The sequence below is a fragment of the Giraffa tippelskirchi genome, chromosome 5 (genome assembly GCF_054371585.1).
Source record: "Giraffa tippelskirchi isolate mGirTip1 chromosome 5, T2T-mGirTip1v1.2.pri, whole genome shotgun sequence".
Classification (NCBI taxonomy): Eukaryota; Metazoa; Chordata; class Mammalia; order Artiodactyla; family Giraffidae; genus Giraffa; species Giraffa tippelskirchi.
The window spans coordinates 192783168-192810934 of record NC_137279.1 but is presented as its reverse complement, the minus strand read 5'-3'; the positions used below and the strand labels follow the sequence as shown (position 1 = coordinate 192810934).

At 48.0% G+C, this 27767-nt stretch overlaps 3 protein-coding genes and 1 long non-coding RNA gene across 5 annotated transcripts; 1 reads left to right on the top strand and 3 right to left on the bottom strand.

Moving 5' to 3' along the window:
• LOC145504580 (olfactory receptor 9S13-like) lies at positions 1-2898 on the bottom strand. The gene has a single exon (XM_081485673.1). It carries the CDS (start codon positions 2896-2898, stop codon positions 1951-1953), a length of 948 nt encoding a protein of 315 aa, XP_081341799.1. The 3' UTR covers positions 1-1950.
• On the bottom strand, positions 1-24593 carry LOC145504577 (olfactory receptor 9S13-like). Of its 2 annotated transcripts, none has more exons than XM_081485670.1 (2): positions 23329-24593; positions 1-4775 (listed from the first exon to the last, which is right to left on the bottom strand). In XM_081485670.1, exon 1 carries the CDS (start codon positions 24591-24593, stop codon positions 23643-23645), a length of 951 nt encoding a protein of 316 aa, XP_081341796.1. In that variant the 3' UTR covers positions 1-4775; positions 23329-23642. The 2 variants fall into 2 exon arrangements, with proteins under 2 accessions (XP_081341796.1, XP_081341795.1); XM_081485669.1 differs by lacking the exon at positions 1-4775 and adding an exon at positions 21576-23003.
• Positions 10838-15620, bottom strand: LOC145504579 (olfactory receptor 9S13-like). The gene is made up of 4 exons (XM_081485672.1): positions 15418-15620; positions 14256-14402; positions 11991-13685; positions 10838-11939 (listed from the first exon to the last, which is right to left on the bottom strand). The coding sequence occupies exon 3, from the start codon at positions 13548-13550 to the stop codon at positions 12600-12602; it is 951 nt and encodes a 316-aa protein (XP_081341798.1). The 5' UTR covers positions 13551-13685; positions 14256-14402; positions 15418-15620; the 3' UTR covers positions 10838-11939; positions 11991-12599.
• LOC145504585 (uncharacterized) lies at positions 24041-27634 on the top strand. Its single transcript, XR_014052313.1, has 3 exons — positions 24041-25661; positions 27154-27251; positions 27355-27634. It is a non-coding gene; the product is annotated as an uncharacterized LOC145504585 (long non-coding RNA).
• The last annotated feature ends 133 nt before the right edge of the window (positions 27635-27767 follow it).

The window sequence follows — 27767 nt, the reverse complement described above, 5'->3', positions numbered from 1 at the left end:
CATGTATGCACTGTTTTTATTCTTTACCTGTGCAGATCACTACACTGTGTGGAGTAGAGTTCCCTGTGCTGTACAGCAGGTCCTTGCTGGTTGTCTGTTTTATATATAGTAGTGTGTATATATCAATCCCAGTCCTCCAGTTGATCCCTCCCCCCTTAACCCCTGGTAACCATAAGCCTTTCCACGTCTGCTGCAGCCAGCACAGCAGGTAGGAATCGAAAGTGGTTGACACACAGTTTGGGAAAAAGCAACTAGAGATAGAATTAAAGTTTCAAAGATGGGACCGGGGGACTCAAAACCTCTTGGGTCAAGAGCCCTGTTCCTTGGAGCCACATCACTTTTACTTCATGTCTTGGCAAGCAGGAAGTATCTGTTGTGTTATGATGAAGTCAGCCTCCTGTGTCCCCGGTCACGTCTCCCGTTTTATTGATTAAACTATCTTTGTCATTTTCTTGTACAAGGGCTATCACCTAGTAGGAGGTCACAGACCTGCATATGCCTTGAGAAAACATCTTAGTGCATGCACAAGCAGTGTGCTGCACCTGCGCTGACCCGGCGCTCCAAGGTCCACACTGTGTGTGTTTCCTTAGCTTAGCAGGGCCTGGCAAGCCCAACTAATCAACCTGATGCACTGTTATTTGGCTTATGCTGTATTGCTATATTTTGCTTTTATTCTTGAGGGTCCATGGGGTCGCAAAGAGTTGGACACAACTGAGTGATTGAACTGAACTGAATAAACTCAAATGGCCATCAATAGTAGAATGGATACATTGTAGTATTTTCATATGGTGGAATCTTACGTAGTAATGAAAAATCAAAACTACCCTTTACGGGCAGTCACATGGGTTAATCTCATAAAGATGTGAGCCAAAAAAAAAAAAAGGCACAGAAGATAAACTGGATGATTCTATGATTCTATTCACTGAAAGTTCATGGCAGGCAAAACTAATCTGTGTGTTAGAAGCAGGATTCATGTTAACCCTGGCAGCCAACGACTATAATGAGGGAAGATCTTGTGGAAATTGGGTCAGTTTCTCATTCTCGACCTGGGTGGTGGTGAACTCCCTGAATGGATATGTTTTGAGTATTTTTTTCTGAAGCTACATCAAAATTGTACCTATGTTTATGCTTCATGTCTTCCATCCTGTGACTTGGAAGGTGGTGCTGTGACTGGGGTCATCATCCCAAACGACAGTGTCATCCGTGCCCTTGTTGTGATGGAGCAGGAGCCCAGGGGTGCTTCTGACCCCAAGTGGAACCTCCACGTTCACATCAGACCACTGACCTGGCTCCTCCCTGAGAGGCCCTGCTTGTCAGCCCTGAGCCACTGAAGCCAAGCCTATTCCTACTCACCCCTACTGACTGTGGGGAACACCTTGGCCATTATCATTTTAAACAGATCTCTTGGGTGGTGGTGTTGAAAGTGGGCTGAAAAAAGGCCAACTGGAGGCAGAGGGCCCTCAGTGGGCAGTCATGTCCTGCCAACAGGTGGTGGTGAAGTCCTGCATCCCAGGCGGGGTTGGGAGATGGAGGTATGTTGCATGCAAACACCTTTTCTTCCAAGGTTGAACAATGCACGTATGTCTGACTTCTTTCCTACCAAAACCCATGGAATGGCCCAGAGAACTGTGATACACAAAGGGGACAAGTCCCGCCCTGACTCCCGCTCCATTCATTTAGTCTTCATGTGACGTGAGTCACTGCTCCTTCTTGCAACATGTAGAGTTCTGGGTGCAGAGCATCCTTCTTCATCTCTGCGTCTCACACATAGTGAATGTCTGGTTCATAAATACCTTCAAGCAATGTGATTGAATAAATGGATCAGTGAGTCTTCAACACATCCCATTCCATTTGGAAGTGGAAGAGGTTTGAGGGGCTCCTCGTGGTTTACTGTCTGAATTCTCCATCCAGCCCTCAGGACACTGGATATCCCCCTCTGGTCACCCTCCTTCACGGGGCTGTGTGCTTCTGGCCCAGTCTCTGCAGGGCATCCTTCACGTCCTTGTTTCTCAGACTGTAGATGAGGGGGTTGAGCATCGGGATGACCAGGGTGTAGAAGACAGAGACCACCTTGCCCTGCTCCATGGACTCCACAGCTCCCGGCTGGGCATACATGACAAAGACGGTCCCATAAAAGAGGGACACGGCTGTCATGTGGGAGCCGCAGGTGGAGAAGAGCTTGTGTCTCCCTCCTGAGCGCATCCTGAGGGTGGTCACTGTGATGTAGCCGTAGGAGACGAGGATCACAAGTATGGTGCCCACGATGATGAGGCCACAGAGGCCAAACATGACCAGCTCATTGAGGGTTGTGTCAGCACAGGCAAGCTTGAGCAGAGGGGGCACATCACATAGGAAGTGGTCGATGTGGTTGGAGCTGCAGAACAGGAGACTGAACGTAAAGCTGACCTGCAGGATAGAGTTGAAGCAGCCCCCGCAGTAGGAGCCCAGCACCAGGTGGGCACAGACTGAGGGGCACATGGAGATGGGGTAGCGCAGGGGTCTGCAGATGGCCATGAAGCGGTCATAGGCCATCACGGCCAAGAGGAAAGCTTCAGAGGTAGCTAGCAGGGAGAAGAAGAAGAACTGGGTGACACATCCTGCAAAGGTGATGACCTTGGAGGAGGACATTAAGTCAAACAGGGCCTTGGGGGCGATGACAGACGAGTAACACAGGTCCACAGAGGAGAGGATCTTGAGGAAGAAGTACATTGGGGAGTGCAGACGGGCATCCAGGGTGATGACCACGATCATGGTGAGGTTCCCCAGGACGGCCGCCACGTACAGGGCCAGGAACAGAGCAAAGAGCAGGGCCTGGGTCTGTGGGCCACCCTCAAATCCCTCCAGCACAAACTCCTGCAGAGGCATCTCTGAGAGACTTCCATTTTTGCGGGGTGACATGGTCTTGACCCTTTGATGACTCACTGCCCACTGACCAAGAGGCCACCAACTGCCCAGTTCTCTTTCCAGATGAGCTCAGGCTGACCTGAAAGGGCAGTATTGCCCGTGACTCACAAATTCATAAATATGCATGGAGCACTCACTCTGTGGAACTCTCTGAGTTGTTACTACAGGGGTGGGGTGAGTGCCAGGAGGGTTACAGAGCTGAGAGTCTCCAGGATAAGAATGGGTTTGCAGCCCCCTGTCTCCTCCTTTGAAGTAAATGCTCTCCTCCCCTCAAGGATGCTCCTGAATTTTGCCATTTCCACTCGTTGCTCCCATAGCTAATCCTATACTTTCTGTTCCTTGTAAACACACTCACTGATTTCAGAAATGTTTACTGAGGACCCCTGGCCCACCAGGACTTGACCTAGTGATGGTCCCATCTCCAGGCCAAACTGGAAGGAGAGCAAAGGCCCACCTTCACCAGGCTAATGTGGGTGTTTTCTGTCTGTCTCCCCTGCAGATTCTGAGCCCCATCTCAGCATCATGGCCTCCGGGCCTGGACCACGGTGGCATTTCATCTGCAGAGCTCTCTGCACCCTTGAGGTTCTCATGGGGCTTCCTGCCCATGTGCAGATGTTTGCCAAATTATGGAAAGGGAAAAGCCCAACTTTCAAGAGACAGGCATGTCCTCCCTATCATTGTCACTGGTGACTCACTCCCCATGCTCTGCAAATCACTTCAGGACTGAGTCCTTTAGTCAGGACAGCCTTTTCCATTTGAAACTAGAGAGATCTGGGCTTCTGTCTATTCTCTGGAATTCTCTGAGGTCTTTCTGCCCCTTGCCTTTGTCACAGGACAGACCATTCAGAAGGTCAGAGCAGGGCTGTGCAACAGATATCAGTTGGCCACCGTGTTGATTCGCGGAGCTGCTGTGCTGACAGGAGCATGGGTGGAAGGGCAGAAGGGGGTCTGCTTTGTATCCTGCTGGTACTAAGTTGATGGATCCATGCTGCCCACCCCCAGGGATCATTCACATGTAGTGGGGACAGGTGGCTAGTGTGGCACACCTGTTCACCCCCACACCCCAAGAAGCAGGTGTTTCTATGGTGAACTCAAAGATTCTGAGTTCATGGTTTTGTGCTCAGTATTACTTGACCATTTCTCTTGACAAGCCCTTAGCATGATAAAATAGTGACTCCTTCCGGTAATCTGAAAACAAATAGAAATTTCCATTTCCAAAGCTAGGCTCTTTGTTTTTTTGAACAACAAGCAAGCAGAGGTCTCCAGCCTGCTGAGGTCACCCAGGGTCATCCATGGGCATCAGTGACATGAGGAGGCCTTTAATCCAAGCCTAAGGGATGCACTCGATGAGGTCAGGGCAGCTGGACACTTCTCTGCAGGGGAACATAACCTGTACTAACATTCAGTGTTAACCCTCTTAACTGAAAGTGTGGTCCAGGGACCATGAGCATCACCACCACCTGCGAGCTGGTCAGAAATGCAGACGCTCCAGTCAAACCTACCTGTTGAATCAGAACCTGCTACTGAACAAGTTGCTCGGAGGACTCATTCACTGGCTAAAGTAAGAGGCACTGCTTTCACAACCTTGAAGCTGAGGTCCGGGTAGGGAGGCAGGAGAGTGGACATCACTCCAGCTGCTGAGAACAAGGCCTGGGGGCTTACTACAGACAGAACCCTGCTGCCCCCTTACACTCCTGCAGCCCTGGTGGGTGGCTGCCTGGACCTTACCTTTTCCAGGTGAGAGTCATGACACACCCAAGTGCACACAGCCAGGATCTGCTTTCCCAGGGTCTCCAAAGCTCCCGACCCAGGTCTGTGCTGACGAAGGCCAGAGGACGCTGAGGATGCCTGCCTCTCCCACCTCCGGCTTCCTGTGCAGTGAGACAAGGGTGGGAGGGGGCTCTTGGGGTCCCACCGAGAGTCTGGCTGCAGGAGGTCCCTGGGCATGGTGCAAGCAGAGAAGACGATGAGCTCAGCTCACCTGCCCCTCCACATCTTGTCCCATCGTCTGTGAGGCATGTCAAGGTGCCTGGACCCTGGGGCTACCTGCTGGGGAATATTCTCTCCACCTGCCACAGCTGGGACTTGAGGCTGCAAACGGCCAATTAGGTGGGACTTGGGCTCTGAGTGTGCTGGGGGTCACAGCCCCCTGGGTCGCAGGAAGCTACGGTCCTGAGGCCAATCTTCCCCTGACACTGGGAGTCACAGCCCCCTGGGTCCCAGGAAGCTGCAGTCCTGAGGCCATTCTTCCCCTGACACTGGGGGTCACAGCCCCCTGGGTCCCAGGAAGCTGCGGTCCTGAGGCCAATCTTCCCCTGACACTGGGAGTCACAGCCCCCTGGGTCCCAGGAAGCTGCGGTCCTGAGGCCAATCTTCCCCTGACACTGGGAGTCACAGCCCCCTGGGTCCCAGGAAGCTGCGGTCCTGAGGCCAATCTTCCCCTGACACTGGGAGTCACAGCCCCCTGGGTCCCAGGAAGCTGCGGTCCTGAGGCCAATCTTCCCCTGACACTGGGAGTCACAGCCCCCGGGGTCCCAGGAAGCTGCAGTCCTGAGGCCATTCTTCCCCTGACACTGGGGGTCACAGCCCCCTGGGTCCCAGGAAGCTGTGGTCCTGAGGCCATTCTTCCCCTGACCCCCCTCGGCCCAAGGCAGGGGAGGCAGGAAGCCTGAGGTCCTCGGGAAGCAGTGGGGGACCAACAGGGGAAAAACACAAGTTAGAGGGACCCAGTGCCCCTCCTTAGAGAAGTCTCCCCAGGCAGCCAGTGTGACCGCCTGGCCCACAGCCCCTGCTCCCCTCCACCTCCACCCTCGTGTAGTGATGAGAAGAGTGACATGCAGGAAATATTTCCCTGGGGCAGCAGCACAGCTCTTTCTATGCTTCAAGTGGTCATGCACTCAATCCAGAAAGAGTAAAGGTATCTGTTTAAAAAATATTTTAATTTGGAATAGAAATAAAAATCACAGTACAAAGGTGGTGTATGTTTAATATAAAATGACAGAGAGTATATAAATAAAAGCCTGAAAAGGTTGTATTGCAAACATTCTAAGAAAAAGAATGCTGATGTGGCTCATTAATTATTATGCAAAGTAAAGTTCAGGGAAAAAAGTTTATAAAGAGGCACTTCACAAAGAAAATTAAATTCAACTGGAGAATGTGAAAATTAAAAAATTTGTACATGACTAATAGAAAATTTAAATGTATAAAGCAGAAACTGGTGGAATTAAAGACAAATGCATATATCCAAATTATAGCTGATATTTTGTATACCTGTCTTAGTGATTGATGAAACAAGCAGATAATAGTACGTTAGAATTGAATGAAAGTATCAACCACATGGACTTACTTGACATAGATAGAACAATACACTCAGCAGCTATGGAGTATAAATCCCCCTCGAAGCACATGGAAGATCAGTCTACTAAGGTAGTAACATCTTCTCCCCCAAACCATCTACTTTGGAACGCAGAATGTGACCTTATTTGGAAATCAGGTCCTTCCAAATAAGTCAGCATGAGATCATGCTGGATTAAGTGGGACTTAAATCCAATGACTGGTGTCCTTTTAGGAGGAGGAAATGACAGAGAGACACAAGGGCTGAGGGCAGCGGCTGGAACGCGCAGCAACCGGGCAGGGGAGGGGTGCCGAGGGTGCCGAGAGCCCCCAGCAAGAGCGTACAAGTTTTCCTAGAACTCTCAAGGGCAGCAGACACTGCTGACAACCTGATCTTGAGCATCTGTCCTCCAGGCCTGTGAGGGAGCAAATTCATGTTGCTGTAAGTCACTGAGTTTGTGTTGCCTCGTTATGGCGGCCCTGGTGATTGACACAGGAGGGTGGCGAGGGAGTTTGCTTTCACCCAGCAGGGTCAGCAATACACTTTCCCTCTCCTGTCTCACGGCTATGTCACCTCTCCAGCTCTGTGTCAGAATGCACACTGCAGGGATCTTGATCACGTTTCCCAATCCTTCCATGTTCTACTTCAGTTCAGTCAGTCAGTCAGTTCAGTCGCTCAGTCGTGTCCGACTCTTTGCGACCCCATGAATTGCAGCATGCCAGGCCTCCCTGTCCATCACCAACTCCCGGAGTTTACCCAAACTCATGTCCATCGAGTCGGTGATGCCATCCAACCATCTCACCCTCTGTCGTCCCCTTCTCCTCCCGCCCCCAATCCTACCCAGCATTAGGGTCTTTTCCAATGAGTCAGCTCTTCACATGAGGTGGCCAAAGTATTGGAGTTTCAGCTTCAACATCAGTCCTTCCAATGAACACCCAGGACTGATCTCCTTTAGGATGGACTGGTTGGATCTCCTTGCAGTCCAAGGGACTCTCAAGAGTCTTTTCCAACACCACAGTTCAAAAGCATCAATTCTGTGGTGCTCAGCTTTCTTTATAGTCCAACTTCACATCCATACATGACCACTGGAAAAACCATAGCCTTGACTAGACGGACATTTGTTGGCAAAGTAATGTCTCTGCTTTTTAATATGCTATCTAGGTTGGTCATAGCTTTTCTTCCAAGGAGTAAGCGTCTCTTAGTTTCATGGCTGCAATCACCATCAGCAGTGATTTTGGAGCCCAGATAAATAAAGTCAGCCACTGTTTCCACTGTTTCCCCATCTATTTACCATGAAGTGATGGGACCAGATGCCATGATCTTAGTTTTCTGAATGTTGAGCTTTAAGCAAAGTTTTTCACTCTCCTCTTTCACTTTTATCAAGAGGCTCTTTAGTTCTTCGCTTTCTGCCATAAGGGTGGTGTCATCTGCATATCTGAGGTTATTGATATTTCTCCCAGCAATCTTGATTCCAGCTTGGGTTTCTTCCAGCACAGCGTTTCTCATGATGTACTCTGCATATAAGTTAAATAAGCAGGGTGACAATATACAGCCTTGACGTACTCCTTGTCCTATTTGGAACCAGTCTGTTTTTCCATGTCCAGTTCTAACTGTTGCTTCCTGTTCTAGTTCACTTATTTCAATTGTTTTAAAAGTGAAATTATGCCCCCAACTACTTGTGGAATTTTCTCTACAGAGACTTTTAGGTTACTTCCACTTTCTTTTTTCATTTGTTTTTTCAATAATGAAAATTATGCAATGGACATTATTTTCCATCTCCAAAGTGTATATCTGGAAGTGAATTCCTGAGTAGAAAGGCATATTGTTTCTCAATCTCATTAACTTTCGTATTAATCTTACATTATGGAGGTTCTTTTTCTTGCATCTTTCTTTTTGTTAACCAATTACTCTACTCAAAGGCTAGAGGCCTTCCCTTTTAAGAGGCTCTGGTTCCATGGGACAGGTGCTCTAGTGACACAGGATTGACTAAGGGTCAGCAGGGAGGATATCCATCCCTCGCCTCTGCTGCAGTTTCTTCACCAAGTCTCTGTGTCTGGACTGTCCACATCCGTAGCTTTCACAAGGACAGGAATGTGAATTGTTCTTGCTGTGAATCATTGTTCTTTCACTGTTCTTGGTGAGCAACTGCATTATATGAAATTATTCCTTCTTTATCCACTCATCTGGCCAGGTTTCTCTCAGAATGATTGTTCCCATGAAGAACATCCAGCAATGTGGGAGTCCCTGTTTTCCTCATCCTTCTTCATTCTGATGGATCGGTTAATCTCTTCTCTTTTACTTCAGTATGATTTCCTAACTGCAGATGAGTCCCAGCAATTTATCAAAGTATTTTCATTTGAGCCTCACTCCTTTTCTATCATATTTCTTTCCAATGGCGTTGAAAATGGGCTGAAAAGAGTTGAAGTGGAGGCAAGGGGCCCATCGGTCAAGGCTGATGAGTGGCCAACAGGAGATGGCTAAGCCCTGCATCTTGGTGGGGTCAGGGGGGATGGAGGTACATTGTGTTTGACAATTATTATGGATTTTCCTTCTTAAATTTGTGTCAATGTGATACAACAGGCCCAATTCCACCTTTTCTACAGAAATACCTTTTGAATGACAACACATTCTATCTATCATCTATCTATCTATCTCTTTCCCTATTGAGAGAGAGAGAGGGATGGGGAAGAGGTGAAAAGAGGAAGGACAGAAGATCATTCCAGAGCTAGAATGTAAGTAAACACTATCAAAAGAGGTGTTTTTAGAAATTCAATCACTGTATATACCCCATTAACAGAATGAAGGATAACTCCCCTGCCAACCTCCCACACACATGATCATTCAACTGATTAAGAAAAGCATTTGACAAAATTCAATACCCTTACCAAAAAAAAAGCCCTCAATGAAGTAGTAATAGAAGGAATATACCTCAACATAATAAAAGTCATATATGAAAAGCCCACAGCTAACTTCATACTCAGTGATGAAAACCCGAAAACTCTCCCATTAAGATCAGAAACAAGACAAGATGTCCACACTCACCGTGTCTACTCAACACAGTGCTGGAATTCCTAATCAGAGCAGGGAGGCAAGACTACAATGATTAATTTCATGTTATATATTTTTTTGACCTCAAAAAAATCTTTAAAATTGTAAATAATTTTCAGTGTACAGTTCAGTGCCTGCTCAGTCACTTCAGTCGTGTCCAACTCTTTGCAATCCCATGGACTGACTCTCCAGGCAAGGGTACTGGTGTGGGTTGCCGTGCTCCCCTTCAGGGGATCTTCCTGACCCAGGGTTCAAACCTGTGTCTCATGTCTCCTGCATTGGCAGGTGGTTCTTTAATGCTAGCACCACCTGGGAAGCCCACGTAGTTCAGTAGTGATTTGTATATCCACATTTCTGTACAACAGATTTCCAGAACTTTTTATCTTGGACTCCATTCCCCCTTAAAAATGATTCTCTATCCAACCCCCTTTACCTCACTACTGAGAACCTCCTTTCTACCTTCTGTTCCTGTGAATGTGACGACTTTACTTCATGTTAGTAGAATCATACAGCTTTTGTCTTTTTGAGTCTGGCTTATTTCACTAGCACAATGTCATCCGTGTTGCATCTGGTGACAAGATTTTCATCCCTTTTAAGGCAGATGCCTTTCCATCATATGTATGTGTATCATTTTGTTTATCATCTCATCCACAACGAACACGTGGCTTGCTTCTACCTTTTGGCTATCACCAATAATGCTGCTATGTACTTGGGTTTGCAAATATCTCTTAGAGAACTGTCTTTAATTATTTTGGATACATACTCAAACGTGGATCATGTGGTAATTCTTTTTTTAATTTTGGAGGAAATTCTGTACTGTTTCCCATAATGGTTGCATCATTTTGCCATCCACCAGCAGAGCATAAGGGTTCCAATTGATCTGCATCGTTTCCAACACTGGTTATTTTTTTTTTCCTGTATTTTTGCTTTTTGTTTCTAACACTAACCATTCTAATGGATGTGAGGGTTATCTCCTTGTGGTTTTGATTTATGTTTCCCCAGTGATTAGTGATGATGAGCATCTTCTCATATGTTTGTTGCCCATTTGTATATCATCTTTGGAGAAATAATTATTCAAATCTTCTGCTCATTTTTAATAGGATTATTTGTCTTAAGTGGTAGGAATTCTTCATATATTCTGGATATTACCCTATATCAGACATAAGAGTTGCAATCATTTTCTCCCATCCAACAGGTTCCCTTTTCTCTTATTTAAGTCTTTAACGCACAGATTTTTAAGCTTGATGTAGTCCTTGTATCTGTTTGCACATTTGCTTCCTGTGCTTTTCAGTTATATCCAGGAAATCATTGCCAAATCCAAGCTCATAACTGTAATGCTATGCCGGTATATTTTGGAGTTCAATGACTAGTTAACAAGGAACTCAAATTATGATCATCCAGTACATATGTACCACTGAGAATCTACTCTGTGGAGCTAGCATACAAAACATTGTATAAGATGAACAAAGGAAAATGAATCGCCTCTAACATTGTACTGTGTTCAGCACTACAATCTGAAATGTAGGTAATTTAGATAGAAACAATCTACAATTTTCTGGGTTTTTTTGTTTGTTTATTTTACATTTCTCCTGCAGACTATTGTCAAGTTTTTGTTCCATCTAAAGTCAGATCTTTTATTTATTCCTAATTCAGGATAAATGCTGTTTTACTATGAACCCTTGACTGATTTCTTACTATGTATAACTTTAAATTCTACAGAATTAAGATAAATCTACACTTGTGCATGGAATGAATATATATTATATATATGCATATTCCAAATTTGGATCAAGTAGAAGACCCCAGAATATTCCTCTAACGTTCCATGGAATGACGCCCCCCCCACACACACACACAACAGAGACAGAGGATAGTGCGCGAGAGGGGACAGCTGTAGCATGAGACCAGGTCTGTCACTGTGAAGCAGACTGTCTGGGGAATCCTCAAGTAAAAATTTGTTATCAGATGAGTACAATAATCTATGGCAGACTTAGAATTAGTTTTGGAGCCGAAAGACAATGTGAATAGGAATCCAGCAGGAAGCTTGGAGGAGGTTCCACTTGAGTCGTGGGAGCGGCAGTCTGATAGCTTAGCTGTCAGCCCCTTCCACCGTCCTCCGGAGTGTGGAGAGAGGGAGGGGGAGAGCTGTGATCAGAGGGGCAGGGCACGTCCCCCTGCCCTACAGGGGACAGACCACCCTCGTGTCCAGAGACCACCTCCTGGGAGTGACCATGGGAGTGGATGACTCTACCATAGGGAAACACGATAGGCCCTGGGTCCAGGCTGTGTGTTGGGTCCATGGAGCAGGGGGCTGGAGCTCTCAATGGGGAGGTCAAGACTGACGATCCAGCTCCCCCAGGGAGTGTGGACAGAGAGCAGGGAGCTGTGCTTCTACCAAGAAAGCGGACCCTCTCTCTCCACCCCCTGCTCTCCGCAGCAGCACCAGGACCTCCATCCTTATTCAGAGGTGTCTGTGCTGACCAGGCCCCATTTCTTAGGGTCACAAGTAGTCAGGACAGTGTCACCTGTCAGGTTGGATGGTGAACTTTGGGTGTCAGGCATCCAGGCTGACCCCCCGGGGCTCCCAGCTGCTGTCTGAGGGGAGAACCCCGGACAGGGAGCACCAGGAGCCTCTGAAGCAGGAGCACATGCGCTCCCTGCCGCCCTGCTGGGTGGAGGCATCAGGGGACAGAAGCAGGAGCACATGCGCTCCCTGCCGCCCTGCTGGGTGGAGGCATCAGGGGACAGAAGGGGGAGGAGGAGGAACAGCCCCGCTGCAGGATTGAGGGGGAGCACGGTCTTCCTACCTCCCCCCAGTTGGCTATGGGGACCCCAGGCCATCACCAAGGAAGGGGCCAGGCTGAGCGTCCTGAGGCCCCCTGCTAGTTGTTTCATGGGGGATTGCTGGGCACATATTTACATTAGATTCAACAAAGAAGTGAAAGGATAAGGTCAGAGAATTTGTCTAGTCCACATACCTTCACTTGTAGATGTTGAATTGGGGCCTGGACTGTGCTTCAAAGACTCCCAGTTCATGACTCTACCCACTGTGTTACACAAACTTCAAGTTTAGCATCTTGCCCCATTGTGGGCCATTAGATTTTTGGTGGCAAAGAAGATGCCTTATTTTTCTCTGCATTTCACACTTGTAGTGTGTGGTCTATGATGTGCTTCAAAGAAGGGCTGGATAAAATGCTGGATGAAAGAATGAATTAGATGAATAAAGAATGAATTCCTCAAAGCAAACCTAGTGCCTCCACTCAAGTCCTCTTGTCCAGCCCTAAGGACACCGGGTTTCTCTGCCCACCCTCTTTCACGGGGCTGTGTGCTTCTGCCCCAGTCTCTGCAGGGCATCCTTCACGTCCTTGTTTCTCAGACTGTAGATGAGAGGGTTGAGCATCGGGATGACCAGGGTGTAGAAGACAGACACCACCTTGCCCTGCTGCATGGACTCCACAGCTCCCGGCTGGGCATACATGACAAAAAGGGTCCCATAAAAGAGAGACACGGCTGTCATGTGGGAGCCGCAGGTGGAGAAGAGCTTGTGTCTCCCTCCTCCTGAGCGCATCCTGAGGATGGTCACTGTGATGTATCTGTAGGAGATGAGGACCACAAGTGTGGTGCCCACGATGATGAGGCCACAGAGGCCAAACAAGACCAGCTCATTGACGGCCGTGCTGGCACAAGTGAGCTGGAGCAGGGGGATCACATCACAGAAGAAGTGGTCGATGTGGTTGGAGCTGCAGAACGGGAGGCTGAATGTGAGGATCGTCTGCACCCCAGAGTTGAGGCAGCCCCCACAGTAGGAGCCCAGCACCAGGCGGGCACAGACTGAGGGGCGCATGGAGATGGGGTAGCGCAGGGGGCTGCAGATGGCCACGAAGCGGTCATAGGCCATCACGGCCAAGAGGAGTGTCTCAGTCGTGCCCATCATGGAGAAGAAGAAGAACTGGGTGGCACATCCTGCAAAGGTGATGACCCTGGAGGAGGACAGGAAGTTGACCAGGGCCTTGGGGGCGATGACAGATGAGTAACACAGGTCCACAGAGGAGAGGATCTTGAGGAAGAAGTACATTGGGGAGTGCAGACGGGCATCCAGGGTGATGACCACGATCATGGTGAGGTTCCCCAGGACGGCCGCCACGTACAGGGCCAGGAACAGAGCAAAGAGCAGGGCCTGGGTCTGCAGACCACCCTCAAATCCATCCAGCACAAATTCCTGCAGAGGCATCACTGAGAGGTTTCCGTTTCTGTGGGGTGCCATGGCCCTGAGCTGGGGGGCACAGGGCAGAGAGCAGGCGGGGGCAGGGAGAGGGAGCAGGTGAGGTTCACAAGGTCATGCTGTCTTGGACCTCAGGGACCCTTCAGCGCCCAGTCCTCCAGATGAGCTCAGACTGACCTGAAAAGGCAACATTTTCTCTGATTCGCTAGTTCACAAATATGCAGGGAGCACTCAGCCTGTGGGGACTCTGAGTAGTCACTGTGGGGTGGGGTGGGGATGCCAGGAAGGTTGCAGAGCTGAGAGTCTGGAGCATAGAAATGGCACTGCAGCCTCCTGTCTTCCCAGAGGTGCTGCCAGCTTTCCACTCTTTTCTCAAGTATCTAACCCTGCATTTTCTGCCCCTTAGTTTACCATTCATTAATTTCAGAAATGTTTACTGGGCACCTCTGCCCACCATGTCTTAGACAGGCTGGGAGCAGGGCAGGGGCCAGTTCTCACTGGGTTAATGCGGGTATCTCCTGTCTCTCTCCGCTGCATGCCCAGATTCCCATCTCAGCATCACTGCCTCTGAGCCTGGGCCATGGTGTTATCCGCGAGACGAGTCCAGGGCTGGCCAGGCAGGAGGGTGTCCCCACTTCCCCTGCTAAGAGCTGCCCTGAGTGCTTGCTGTATACACGTCCCTGCTGCCCTTACCCCCATGGCCTCCTCCCACTCCTGCAGCCCTGAGGGTGGCTGCCCTGACCTTACCTTGTCCAGGTGGGGGTTGTGATCGCCCAGCTCCACACAGCCAGAAACTGCTCCCCCAGGGTCTCCTGAGCTCTTGATCCAGGTCTGTACTGATGATGATCAGTCGGCACCAGGACCCCTGTCTGCTGCCCTTTCAGCTCTGCCTTCCTGTGAAGTGAGAGTGGGGAGGGCCCTAGGAGGGTGCCCGGGGTCTCACAGAGCATCAGACTAGGGCCCCAGATTCTGGAGTGGGAGCTACGGGAACTTCGAGGAAGCTCAGCTGCCCTTCCATGCCCTAACCACACCTCTGGGTCACTCAGTGAGGCAAGGTGTTCTCTCCCTGCAGGTCTGGGACCTCAAGGCCTCTGATGGCCAATTAGGTGAGGCTTGGGCTCTGAGTGTGCTGGGACTCCTAACCCCCAGGTCCCAGGAGCTGTGGTCCTGAGGCCAATCTTCCCCTGACCCTCCTCAACCCAAGGCAGGACAGACAGGAAGCCTGAAGTCTTCAGCAAGCAGTGGGAGCCCAACAGGAGAGGAACACAGAGAAGTTAGAGGGACCCAGTGCCCCTCCATTGATGGGTCTCCCCAGGGGGCAGGTGACCTCCTGGCCCTCAGCACTCACTCCTGCCCATCCTCAGAGGTCGTCAATGTGAGGAAGGGGAGCAGGTGGGCAATCTGTGCCCAGGCCAGCACACGGCCCTCTCTACTCCAGACACAGAGACTCTGCCTCCGCAAGCCTGAAATGTGGGCACATCCTTACCCCCTTGAATAATGGGAACGTGGAGATGGACTCCGAATCCCCTCTGTTCTTTGTTTTTGTTGTTGCTGGCATGTCTAAAACTCTCCTTGTGTGTGTGTGTGTGAAATTTCAGAATAAACACACGCTTGATGAAATTCAAGAATTAAGATGTGATACAGTAAAATGGGGGCTTCCCAGGTGGCGCTAGTGGTAAAGAAACCACCTGTCAACGTAGGACAAGCGAGTTCCATCCCTGGGTAGGGAAGATCCCCTGGAGAAGGAAATGGCAACCCAATCCACTACTCTTGTCTGGAAAATCCCACGGACAGAGGAGCCTGGCGGGCTACAGTCTCTGGGGCCGCAAAGAGTCAGACATGACTGAGCAATTGAGCACACAACGGTAAAATGGAAATGCCTCTTTCTTTGGCCCCAATATAGCCTCACCTCTCTTAGCAGCTGGGTGAGTGTCTGCCCAAGGTGCATCCGTATGCATGAAGCCTTTCTTTTAGGATCTTTGTTGAATCAGGTCATGCTGTTCTTAGCTCGCAGTTGGGGCCTTCACTTAACAGACAGCCTAGCAAGGGGGTCTTCCTGGGTCGGTTCTGAACTTCTCCGCGGTGTTCTCCTGTGTGGGCGCAGCCAGCGTCACGCATTTCCTGTCCTGACGGCCACTCCCTCACTCTCCCTCCTCTCACAAACCACGACTCAACCTACGTTCATTCTGGACTCCTGCTAATATTTCTGTAGGTTAGGGTCCTACAACGACATCATGGGTTATGGCGTAGACAGCTTGCTTTATCTTTATTTTTTAATTAGTACTGTCTATTTCCTCCAGAAACGTACAACTTATTTTCTTCCAATGGCTCACAAAGATTTGAATTTCCTTCCCCTCACCATGGCTCACTGTCATCCACCCTGATATTTGCACACTTAACAGGCGGGTATTGCCTATGAAAGTGGAGTCGCTCAGTCGTGTCTGACTCTCTGCGACCCCGTGGACTGTAGCCCGCCAGGCTCCTCTGCCCATAGGATTTTCCAGGCAAGAATACTGGAGTGGGTTGCCATTTTCTTCTCCAGGGGATTTTCCCGACCCAGGGATCGAACCTGGGTCTCCTGCATTGCAGGCGGATTCTTTACCGTCTGAACCATCAGGGAAGCCCAGGCTGCTATTTCCTTGTGAGGCTGCATATCTTTTCATATATTAATATTTGTTGACCACTGGCATTTCTGTTTCTGGGACTGGTTTCCTTAAAACGGTGCCCTGGGTCCTCGCTGCCTGGTATTCAGGAGAGCTGTGGGTTGGACCAGGCACCCCCGTGAATTCTGTTGCAGCCGGAGGAGGGCACTGGGGGAGGCTGAGCCCCACCTGAGACGGGGGTGCCCGCCCCAGACTGAGAGCCCCGTGAGCAGTATGAAAAGGCAGGGAGCACTGAGTCTAAACCCCAAAAGTAGGAAAGAGATGTGCTTTAATATGAACGCGCCTAATGTATGAGAAGAAAAGCTAGCAGAAGTTATATCAGGAGACTCTATGAAAAAGAAAGCTGGTGTGGCTCAATTAATATGAAATGAAACGGATTTTTTAAGAACAAGTTGTTTATAAAGATTTATTTTGTAAAGAAAATATTCAATCCAACTTGATATGAAAAATTTAAGTTTGTATACACCTAAAATAGACTCGATGAGAGAATGGCAAACCACCCCATTATACTTGCTGTGAGAACCTCACGAGCTGTATAAAAAGACAAAAAGATATGACACCGATAGATGAGTCTCCCAGGTCGGAAGGTGTCCAATTTGCTCCTGGGGAAGAGTGGAGGAGAACCACTAACAGCCCCAGAAGGAGGGCGTCAGAGGATGGGACGGCTGGATGGCAGCACCGATGGGATGGATTTGAACTTGGGCAAACTTTGGGGGATGGTGAGGGACAGGGAGGCCTGGAGTGCTGCAGTCCATGGGGTCACAAAGAGGCAGACATGACGGTGCGACTGAACAACAACAACAAAATAGATTTTAAATATTAAAAGAATATATGACAGACTTTAAAAATGGATACATCCAATATGAAGTTGATATTTTACCACACCTCTCTCAGTAATTGATAAAACAAGAAGACAAAGTTGGTAGTTATATATTATAAATGATTTAAAAATATCAAGCAAGCATACTTTCTTGGCAGAAATAGAACATGACATTCAGAAACTGCAGAATATAAATTTCCTTGAAGAACATGGAACATCACTGTAGCAAGGTGAATAGCATCACCACCACCCTCTTCCCCCAAAAAACAATTCTACTTGGAAATTCAGAAAGAAAGTGAAAGTGAAACTCGCTCAGTCATGTCCAACTCTTTGCGACCCCATGGACTGTAGCCTGCCACACTCCTCTGTCCATGGAATTCTCCAGGCCAGAGTACTGGAGTGGGTAGCCATTCCCTTTTCCAGGGGATCTTCCCAACCCAGGGATTGAACTCAGGTTTCCTGCATTGCAGGTGGATTCTTTACCATCTGAGCCACCAGGGAAGCCCAAGAATACTGGAGTGGCTAGACTATCCCTTCTCCTGGAGATCTTCCTGACCCAGGAATTGAACTGGGGTCTCCTGCCTTGCAGGCAGATTCTTTACCAGCTGAGCTACCAGGGAAGCCCAAAGGATGTGTTGCTTCCTCATCAGGGAATTAAACCCTGGTCTGACACATGACAGGCAGGGATACTCACCACTATACTAACAGGATTGCAAACTTGCTCAGTTGTGTCCAACTCTTTATGACCCCATGAACTATATAGTCCATGGAATTCTCCGGACCATGGAGTTGGTAGCCTTTCCCTTCTCCAGGGGATCTTCCCAACCCAGGGATCGAACCCAGGTCTCCTGCATTGCAGGTGGATTCTTTACCATCTGAGCCAGCAGGGAAGCCCCAGAATACTGGAGTGGGTGGCCTATCCCTTCTCCAGGGGATCTTCCTGACCCAGGAATTAAACTGGGGTCCCCTGCGTTGCAGGTGGATTGTTCACCAGCTGAGATACGAGAGGAGTCCTGGTAACTCAGACTATTACCCTATTTGGAAATAGGGTCTTTCCAGATGAATTAGCTAAGAAGAGGCCATACTGGATTAGAAGGGCCCTAAATCCAAAAGACTTCCCTGATGGCTCAGACAGTAAAGAATCTGCATGCAATGCCGGAGGCCTGGGTTTGATCCTTGAGTCAGGAAGATCCCTTGGAGAAGGGAATGGCTACCCACTCTAATATTCTTGCCTGGAGAATTCCATGAACAGAGGAGCCTGGCAGGCTACAGTCCATGGGATCACGAAAAGTCGGTTGCCACTGAGCGACTAACAGAAATCCAAAGACTGGCATTTTTATACGAAGAGAAAAGGACCCAGAGACACAAAGACACAAGGACAAAGGGCATGTGAAGACTCCTGGCTGAGACTGGAGTGATGCAGGAACAGGGGAAGGAATGCCAAGGATGTTGTTGCTTTCCTATAGCTTTCAAGGGCAGCGGGCCCTGCTGACCTGTTAGAGAACAGATTCCCATTATAAGTAACGCTTTGTGTTAATTTGTTATGCTAGGTCTAGTGTCTGACACAGGAGGGCGGTGAAGCAGTCTGCTTTTACCTGGCAAGGTCAGCAAAATACCTTCACTGTTCTAGCTGAGGGACTGAGATGATCATCCAATTTGTATTCTTCAGTATGTTAATGTCTTGTATCACTTTTTTGATTTGTGTGTACCTCAGAAATAAATCCAATTTGAATATGGTATATAACTGATAACTTTATTTATTTATTTTAGTTTATTTATCTATTTTTTAACTTTACAATATTGTATTTCTTTTGCCATACATTGACATGAATCCACGACGGGTGTACATGTTTTCCCCTTCCAGAACCTCCCTCCCACCTCCCTCCCCATATGACTGATTACTTTAATTGCTGTTGAATTCAGTTTTCTGGTAACATGTTGAGAATTTTTGCATCTATGTTCATCAGAGATAATAGTTGGTAGTTTTCTTTTCCTGTTGTGGCCTTATCTGGCTTTTGTATCAGGGTAATGGTGGACTTGAGCAACGAGGTTGAGAGTGTTCCCTCCTCTTCAATACTTTGAAATTGCTTGAGAAGTATCAGCATTGATAATTCTTTAGTGTTTGGTAGAATTCACCATGACACCATCTGGTCTGTGGCTTTTCTTAATTAGAAGATTTTTCATCACTGATTCAATCTTCTTATTAATTTTTGAACTGTTTAGATTTTCTATTTTTTCCTAATTCTTTCTTTGGAAACTACATTCTTGTGAATTTACCCAATTCTTGTAAGTTGTCAGTTTTACTGGCTTATAATAGGTCATAAGTAATCTCTTAAAATATTTTGCATTTCTGTAGTGTTGGTTGTAACTTCTGTTTCATACTTGAGTTTACGTATTTGGGCCTTCTCTTTTTTCTTAATGTATCTGTCTAAAGGCTTATCAGCAGCAGTAGCAAAGGCTTATCAATGCAGTCATCTTTTCAAAGAACCAATCATGGTTTCATAGATCTTTTCAATTTTTTTTAGCCTGATTAATTTATTTCTGGCTTTATATTTTTAAAAGATTCTTTTGATGTAGACCATTTTAAAGTCTGTATTGAATTTGTTATGACATTGCTTCTGTTTTATGTTTTGGTTTTTTTGGCCCCGAGGCGGGTGGGATCTTAGCGCCCTGACCGGGAATCACACTCACACCCTGTGCGTTGGGGGTGGCGTCCTGACCACCGGGCTCCCAAGGAAGTCTCTGGTCTTTTATTATTTTATTTCTTCTAATAAATTTGGATTCTGTTTTTTCTCTTTGTCTATTTTCTTTTGCTGTAAAGTCAGATTGTTTATTGGATATTTTTCTTATTTTATGAATTAGACTTGTATTGCTGTAAACTTTATTCTTAGAACTGTTTTAGCTGCATCACATAGATTTTTCATTGGTGTGTTTTCCTTTTCCTTTGACTCCAGGTGTTTTTTAAATTTCTTCTTTGATTAATTCAGTGACCTGTAGGTTGTTTAGGAGCATGTTGTTTAAGTCTCTGTGTTTGTGGGGTGTTTGGCAGTTTTATTTTCTTGTAGTTGATTTCTAGTTTCATACCTTTGTGGTCAGAAAAAAGGTGTGTTATGATTTCAATATTCTTGCAGCTATTGAGACTTATTTAGTGGCCTTGCCTGTGATCTATCCTAGAGAATGTTTCACATGCACTTTGAAAAATGTGTATTCTGCTGTTTGGGGATAAAATATTCTGTATATATCAATTCATTTTATCTGGTATAATGAGTCACTTAAAAGCACTGTTTCCTTACTGATTTTCTGTGACATTAAAATAAAAACCAGCAATATGATAACTACTTCACAAGTATTAGAATGGCTACCCTTAAAAACAAACAAAGAAAAGAACATAGGCTGACTAGGAAGTGGAGAAATTGGAAGATTTTTGCACTGTTGATGGGAATGTAAATTGGTACAACTACTGTGGAAAGTACTTTGGGGATTTCCCCCACATTAAAAAAACGTTTACTATATGACCCAGTAACTGCATGTATGAACTTAGAAAGCAGTAACTATAAGAGATATTTGGACAACAATAGCAGCATTCTTCACAACAGGCGAAAGGTAGAAGTAACCTCGGTGTTGAACAGATAAACAAAATGATAGATGAAGAGACAAGCAAAATGCGGTGTATAAACATAATGGAATGTGAATCAACCTTTAAAAAGATGAAAATCTGTTCATTTACTGCAATATGAATGAACCTTGAAAAAATTATGCCAAGTGAAATTATGCCAGAGAGAAAAAGGCATATTCTGTGTTTTACTTACCTGTGGAATTTAAAGTAGTCACTTTCATAGAGATGGAAAGTAAATGTTGGTTATCAGTGGTGGAGGTAAGGGGAAAAAAGAAGTTGTTGCTGAAGGGGTATGCAGTTCAGTTTTGCAAGATGAAAAATTTCTGGAGATCTGTTACACAACAAGGTGAATATATTGAGCAATACTAAACTGTACACTCATGATGGTTAGATGGTTGGATGGCATCACTGGCTCAACGGACATGAGTTTGGGCAAACTCAGGGAGATAGTGAAGGACAGGGAAGTCTGGTGTGCTGCAGTTCACGGGGTTGCAAAGAGTTGGACATGACTTAGTGACTGAACAACATCAACAACAAGCTGTACACTTAAAATTGGTTACAACATAAATTTTATTTTAAATACAATAAAAATCATTAATCTTTTAAAAAAGTTAGTAAGGAAACAGAATTAAAACTACAACATGGTCTTCAAATTTAAGATGTTTATTCTACACTTATCACATTAAGATAACTAGAGCTATGTCAGGTATATTTCAGAGTACAATGGCTAGTTAGCACTGAACTCAAAGTATAATCAGCCAGGAGATATGTATTGAGAACTTGCTCTGTGTCACAGGATGCAATGCATGTATAGGATGAACAAACCAAATAAACTACCTCTAAAACTGTAAAGAGATGTTCACTACAATCTGAAATCTGGGTAACATAGACAAATGGAGATGTGCAGGATTTTTAAAAATCATGTTTTCCAGACTATTGGAGAATTTCTACTCCATTGACTATCTGATGAACTTCCTAAATTTATTCCAAAGTCAGATTTAATGCTCTTCTACTAGAACCACTAATCCCTTATTGTATGTATAATTAAATTTACATATCAGTGATAATCGTACTATTCTGTAAGAGAAAAAACGTGTTTCCTTTTCTCATTTTGGATTAAGATTCTATGTGCTGTGCTTAGTTGTGTCCGACTCTTTGCGACCCCGTGGACTGCTGCCCACCAGGCTCCTCTGTCCATGGGGATTCTCCAGGCAAGAACACTGGAGTGGGTTGCCATGCCCTCCTCCAGGGGATCTTCTCAACCCAGGGATGGAACCCAGGCCTCCTTCATTGCAGGCAGATCCTTTGCCGTCTGAGGCCCAAGGGAAGCCCAAGAATATGGAAGTTGGTAACCCATCCCTTCTCCAGGGGCTCTTCCTGACCCAGGAATTGAACTGGGATCTCCTGCACTGCAGGCAGATTCTTTCCCAGCTGAGTTACCAGGGAAGCCCCTAAGATACTATAAGTCCAGGAATTAAGATTAAGATAATATAAGTCCAGGAATATCCTTTTGAAAATCCGTGGAATGAAAGAAGAATAAGAGAGAGGGAAAGGGAGAAGAAGGAGGAGGAGAAGGAGAAGAAAAAAAAGAAGAAGGAGGAAGAGAAATATAAGAAGAGAAAGGAGGAAGAGGAGGAGGATGACCAGAGAACGAGGGGAAGAATTTGGAAGATGGAACAGTCGTGTGGGATGAGAAGACACCAAGGCAGGCCGGATGTGAAGCAGAACTCTGCGGGAACTTCCCAAAGAAAGAAGTGCATCGTATCAGACAAATACAGCCATATCTGCCAGCGGGCTCAGAGACGAGACCGATGGGGACAAGAGTCAAGCAGAGACCTTGGAATAGCTTCCTACTGAGTAACTGTGAGCAGCAATCAGACAAGTTAGCTGTCAGCCTCTCCCCACAGTCCTGAGCAGGTAGAGAGGAGATGGCGAGCTGTGATCAGAGAGGCAGGACACATCCCTACTGACCATACAGGGTACAGACCACCCCTTTGTCCACAGGGCCTCCTCCTCGTAGTGACCATGGGAGTGGATGACCCCACCAAAGGGACACATAATGAGGCCACTGGGCTCTGAATGCAGGCAGTGTGTTGGGTCCATGGAGCAGGAGGGTGGAGCTCTGAATGGGCAGGCCAAGACAGAGGGTCCAAGATCCCCCAGGGAGTGTGGGACAGAGGGCCAGGGAGCTGTGCTCTCTGCCAAGAAAGGGCATCTTCTCTCTCCATCTCCTGTCTCTAGGGCAGACATCAGGACTGTCATCATTATTCGGAGATGGTTGAGCCAACAAAGCACTGTTTTCTGTGCTCAGAAGTAGTCAGGCTGCGTGGAAGAAGGTCACTGGATCTTTGGGTATGAGACGTTCATGCCGACTCCCTGGGGCTCCCAGCTGCTGTCTGAGGGGAGAACCCAGGACAGGGAGCACCAGGAGCCTCTGAAGCAGGAGCACGGGCGCTCCCTGCCGCCCTGCTGGGTGGAGGCATCAGGGAGCAGAACGGGGAGGAGGAGGAACAGCCCTGTTGCAGGATTGAGGGGGAGCACGGTCTTCCTAACTCCCCCTAATTGGCTCTGGTGACCCCAGGCCATCACCAAGGAAGGGGCCAGGCTGAGCCTCCTCAGGTTCCCCTTCTAGGTGGTTCAGGGAGATTACCGAGCACATATTTACATTAGATTCAGGGAAGGAGTGATAGGAATGGCCTGAGAGTTTGTCTAGTTACATACCTTCAGTGGAAGTTGTTGAACTTTGGACATAAATTCTGTTTCAATATTCTGTTCACTGCTCTGACAGTTGTGTTATTCAAACTTCAAGATTATGGTCTTGCCCCATCATTCACCATCATTTTTCTGGTGCCTTATCTGTCTCATCATCTCACACTTTTATGTAGGGTCCATGATGTGCTTCCACAGTGTTGAATGAAATGAATGAAAGAATCATTTGGGTGAATGAAGAACAAATACTTCAAACCAAACCTCTGTCTTCCCCAAAGCCCTCACGTCCAGCCCTCAGGACATTCTGTCTCTCCAGTCACCCTCCTTCACGGGGCTGTGTGCTTCTGGCCCAGTCTCCGCAGGGCATCCTTCACGTCCTTGTTTCTCAGACTGTAGATGAGGGGGTTGAGCACTGGGATGACCAGGGTGTAGAAGACAGAGACCACCTTGCCCTGCTCCATGGACTCCACAGCTCCCGGCTGGGCATACATGACAAAGACGGTCCCATAATAGATGGACACGGCTGTCATGTGGGAACTGCAGGTGGAGAAGAGCTTGTGTCTCCCTCCTCCTGAGCGCATCCTGAGGATGGTCACTGTGATGTAGCCATAGGAGATGAGGACCACAAGGGTTGTGCTCACTATGATGAGGCCACAAATGCCAAACATGACAAGCTTGTTGATGGCTGTGCTGGCACAAGTGAGCTGTAGCAGGGGAATCACATCACAGAAGAAGTGGTCGATGTGGTTGGAGCTGCAGAATGGGAGGCTGAATGTGAAGCTGGTCTGCAGGACGGAGTTGAGGCAGCCCCCACAGTAGGAGCCCAGCACCAGGCGGGCACAGACCGAGGGGCACATGGAGATGGGGTAGCGCAGGGGGCTGCAGATGGCCATGAAGCGGTCATAGGCCATCACGGCCAAGAGGAAAGCTTCAGTAGTGCCCATCATGGAGAAGAAGAAGAACTGGGTGGCACATCCCTCAAAGGTGATGACCTTGGAGGAGGACAGGAAGTTGACCAGGGCCTTGGGGGCGATGACAGACGAGTAACACAGGTCCTCAAAGGAGAGGATCTTGAGGAAGAAGTACATTGGGGAGTGCAGACGGGCATCCAGGGTGATGACCACGATCATGGTGAGGTTCCCCAGGACGGCCACCACGTACAGGGCCAGGAACAGAGCAAAGAGCAGGGCCTGGGTCTGCGGACCACCCTCAAATCCCTCCAGCACAAACTCCTGCAGAGGCATCTCTGAGAGGTTTCCGTTTCTGTGGGGTTGCATGGCCCTGCACTGGGCAACAAGGGTTGGACAGCAGAGAACAAGTGGGAGACAGCAAGAGGAAGTCGATCAAGGTCACCAGCTCATTTTCACTTGGATAACAGGGGCCCTTCAGCACCTACTGTTCACTGACTAAGAGACCACCAGCTACCCAGTTCTCCTCCAGATGAGCTCAGGTCGACCTGAAGTGTAAACATTTCATCTGATTTATTAATTTCTAAGTATGCTTGAAACACTCACTGTATGAGATGGCTCCAGGGGTCCTGCTGAGCTGAGAGTCTCCAGCGTAAGGATGGCTTCCATCTCCCTGTCCTTGTTTTGCAGGATGTGCTCTCCCTTCCCACGGGGATGATCCTGAGCGGTGCCACTCCCGCACCTGCTCAAGTATCGAATCCTGCACCTCCCACCCCTATTTTACCCATTTTTAATTTCAGAAATCATTAAGCACCTGATACTATCAGGAACTGATCCAGTGATGGTTCTAACTCCAGGCCAGTCCGGGCGCAGATCAGGGACCAGCCCTCACCAGGCTAATGTGGAGCTATGTCTGTCTCTCCTGCAGACCCTGAGACCTATCTCAGCATATTCGTCTCTGATAAGACTGTGATGGCAACCAACAGCAGAGTTCTCCACATCCTTGAGAATCTAAGGGTTCTTTCTTGCAAAGCCCAGATGTTAGGCAGTTCATGGGCAGGGGAGAGCCCAGCTGCATGGTCTGAGAACAGCAGGACAGGGGCTGTGACACATTCAGGACATGCCATTTCCTCCCCCTGTCATTACTTCTGTGCCCGTTGGTCCTCTGCACACCTCGTGGGTGATTGCTTGGAGCAATGGGAGCCACCAACACGGTCACATCTGCTCAAAGTCTGGGTCCTCCTGCTGGGTGCTGCTTCCTGTTCCTGTCACAGCCCACACCTCCCTAGTCTGCCCTGAACAGGGCTGACCACCACACTCTCGTGGGACATGGGGACCTGCTGTGTGGTGGCCGCAAGGGTGGTTGAGGGGAATCCTGCCTAAAGACGGAGGAATGAAAAAGGAAGGTGGATGCTAAGCACCGTGCTTCCCTGGAAGGCAAGCAGATTAGTGAGTGGGTAGGAGTCCATTTCAGAGCAGATTCCACATTTTGTAGAGGTCATATATGCAGTATCATGGAGCTGGCTCTCTCTGGAGGGAGTCAGTTCCCCAGGAGTGGGGATATACAGGAAGAATCTGGATGATCAGTGGTATCTGTGGAGGAGAGATGACCCCAAGTTCCCCTAAGCATGAAGTTCTCTTAGAAGGTAGATTCCATGCTTTCCAAAAAAGGACAGGTTGATTACAGTGTAGGTTGTCCAGTTTCCCGCTCCTGGGAGACTTGACTCCAACCGTCACACGAAAGCAGAGGGGACAGTATGACCTGGGATGTCTAGGCGAGTTCACTGTAGTATTGGTTTGGAGCCGGTGCTAAAAGTGGGAGTTGTTTGCTGCTGTACACTCCGTGGCTGCCCACCCCTGTGCTACCAGCCCTTTCCTGTGCACACACTCACATTCAGCCAGGCCAAGGTTTTGCTTCCATCTCTGCCCACCCCCTGCTCATACATACAGCAGCCACTGTGACCAGCTGACTGTCTTCCCCACCACCCCGGGCTGGCTGTCCTGCTCCCGTGTCCCCTAGTTTTCCCAGCTTCATGTTTCTGTTCTGTTTCCCAAGACCATTCACCCACCTCAGGGGCCTTAGGTCATCACAACAGTGACCCTTAGGATGCCTGGGGAAGCACATGAGCAGAGATTGACATCTTCATCTGGGAAGTCAAGTTCTTGGTTTTTGAAAAAACAAACTCACACATTCCTTTGGTTGTTGAGATGACTCACTGCGACTGTAGTGCTGGCTTCAGTAAACCTGCCTGTGGGTTGAGCCTGATAAATGCCTTAATGGGGGAAGCAGAAGAATCCAGTGTTGTCTACAAGCCTCTGTTGTTAAAAACTGTCTTCCGCGTCTATTCCTTGTAAACTGTAGCTCATCAAGAGTGGTCTGAGGTCCGATAGCAAGAGCATCGCCTAAAGCTGGCCAGAAATGCAAGATCTCAGGCCACTGAATTTAAACCCATGGTGATACAAGACCCCCTAATTATTTCTACTGTCGTTAAAGTTCAGAACTGCTGCCTTGACTGGCCCTGCCCGGTACAGTGGGGCTATAGGGGGTGATGTGTTCAGGTCCAGGCTCCCAGGACTCACCTGTCAATGATGCTTACCATGCCCTGCTGAGTGATGACCGCAGTGCTCCTGCGATGTCAGGAGGGTCATGACTCACCCAGGACCCTGTGCTCCCAGGGAGGATAGGACTCCTGACCCAGGTCTGTGCTGATGATAATGACGTGGTGCTGAGCACCCTCCTCCGCCCTGTTCAGCTCTGGCCTCCTGTGCAGGGAACAGAGTGGAGAGGGAGGGGACAGAAGAGAGCCCTTGGGGGTCACAGTGACAGGCAGGCCAATGTGCTCCAAGCGGCTGCTGCAGGAAGTGCGTGGGTATTGGTACCAGCAGACTGGCTCAACTCACCTGTTACTCTGTCTTGCCCCCTCAGCAGGATAGTATTCATGGCACCTGCATCTTTTGGCCCCTCTGCTGGGGAAGATGCTCTCCAGTTGGCACAGCTGGGACTCTCAGGCTCAACTGGCCAATTAGGTGAGACTTGGCCTGTGAGTGCACTGGGACTCTCAATTCCCTGGATCCCAGGAAGATGCAGTCCCTGGCCAAACTTCCTCTCATACATCTCTGTCCAAACCAGGTGGGGTAGGAAGCCAGAAATTCCCGAGAGAGCACTGGGGTCCACAGGACAAGAAGCAAGTCATTTTAGAAGGACCAGTGGCCATCTTGGAAAGGCCTCCCCAGGACTGCGGGTGTGACCTCCTGGCCTGCAGCCCTTCCTCCTCTGCTTCATCCTTGTATGTTGGTGTGATAAAGAGTGATGGGCAGGACTCTGCCTGCAGAAGCTGTAAAACGCTTTCTCATTTATAATGTGGCCCTTCCTTCAATGTAGGTTGAGTAAATATATCTGTTAAAACAAAGTATTTTAATCCTGGACAGAAACCCCAAAACAAAGTATAAAGGTGATATATGATTAATATTAAAATATAGGACAAGTCTGAAAGTAAAAAGTTGAAAAATGCAACATCATAAATATTGTAAAAATGCCAAGGG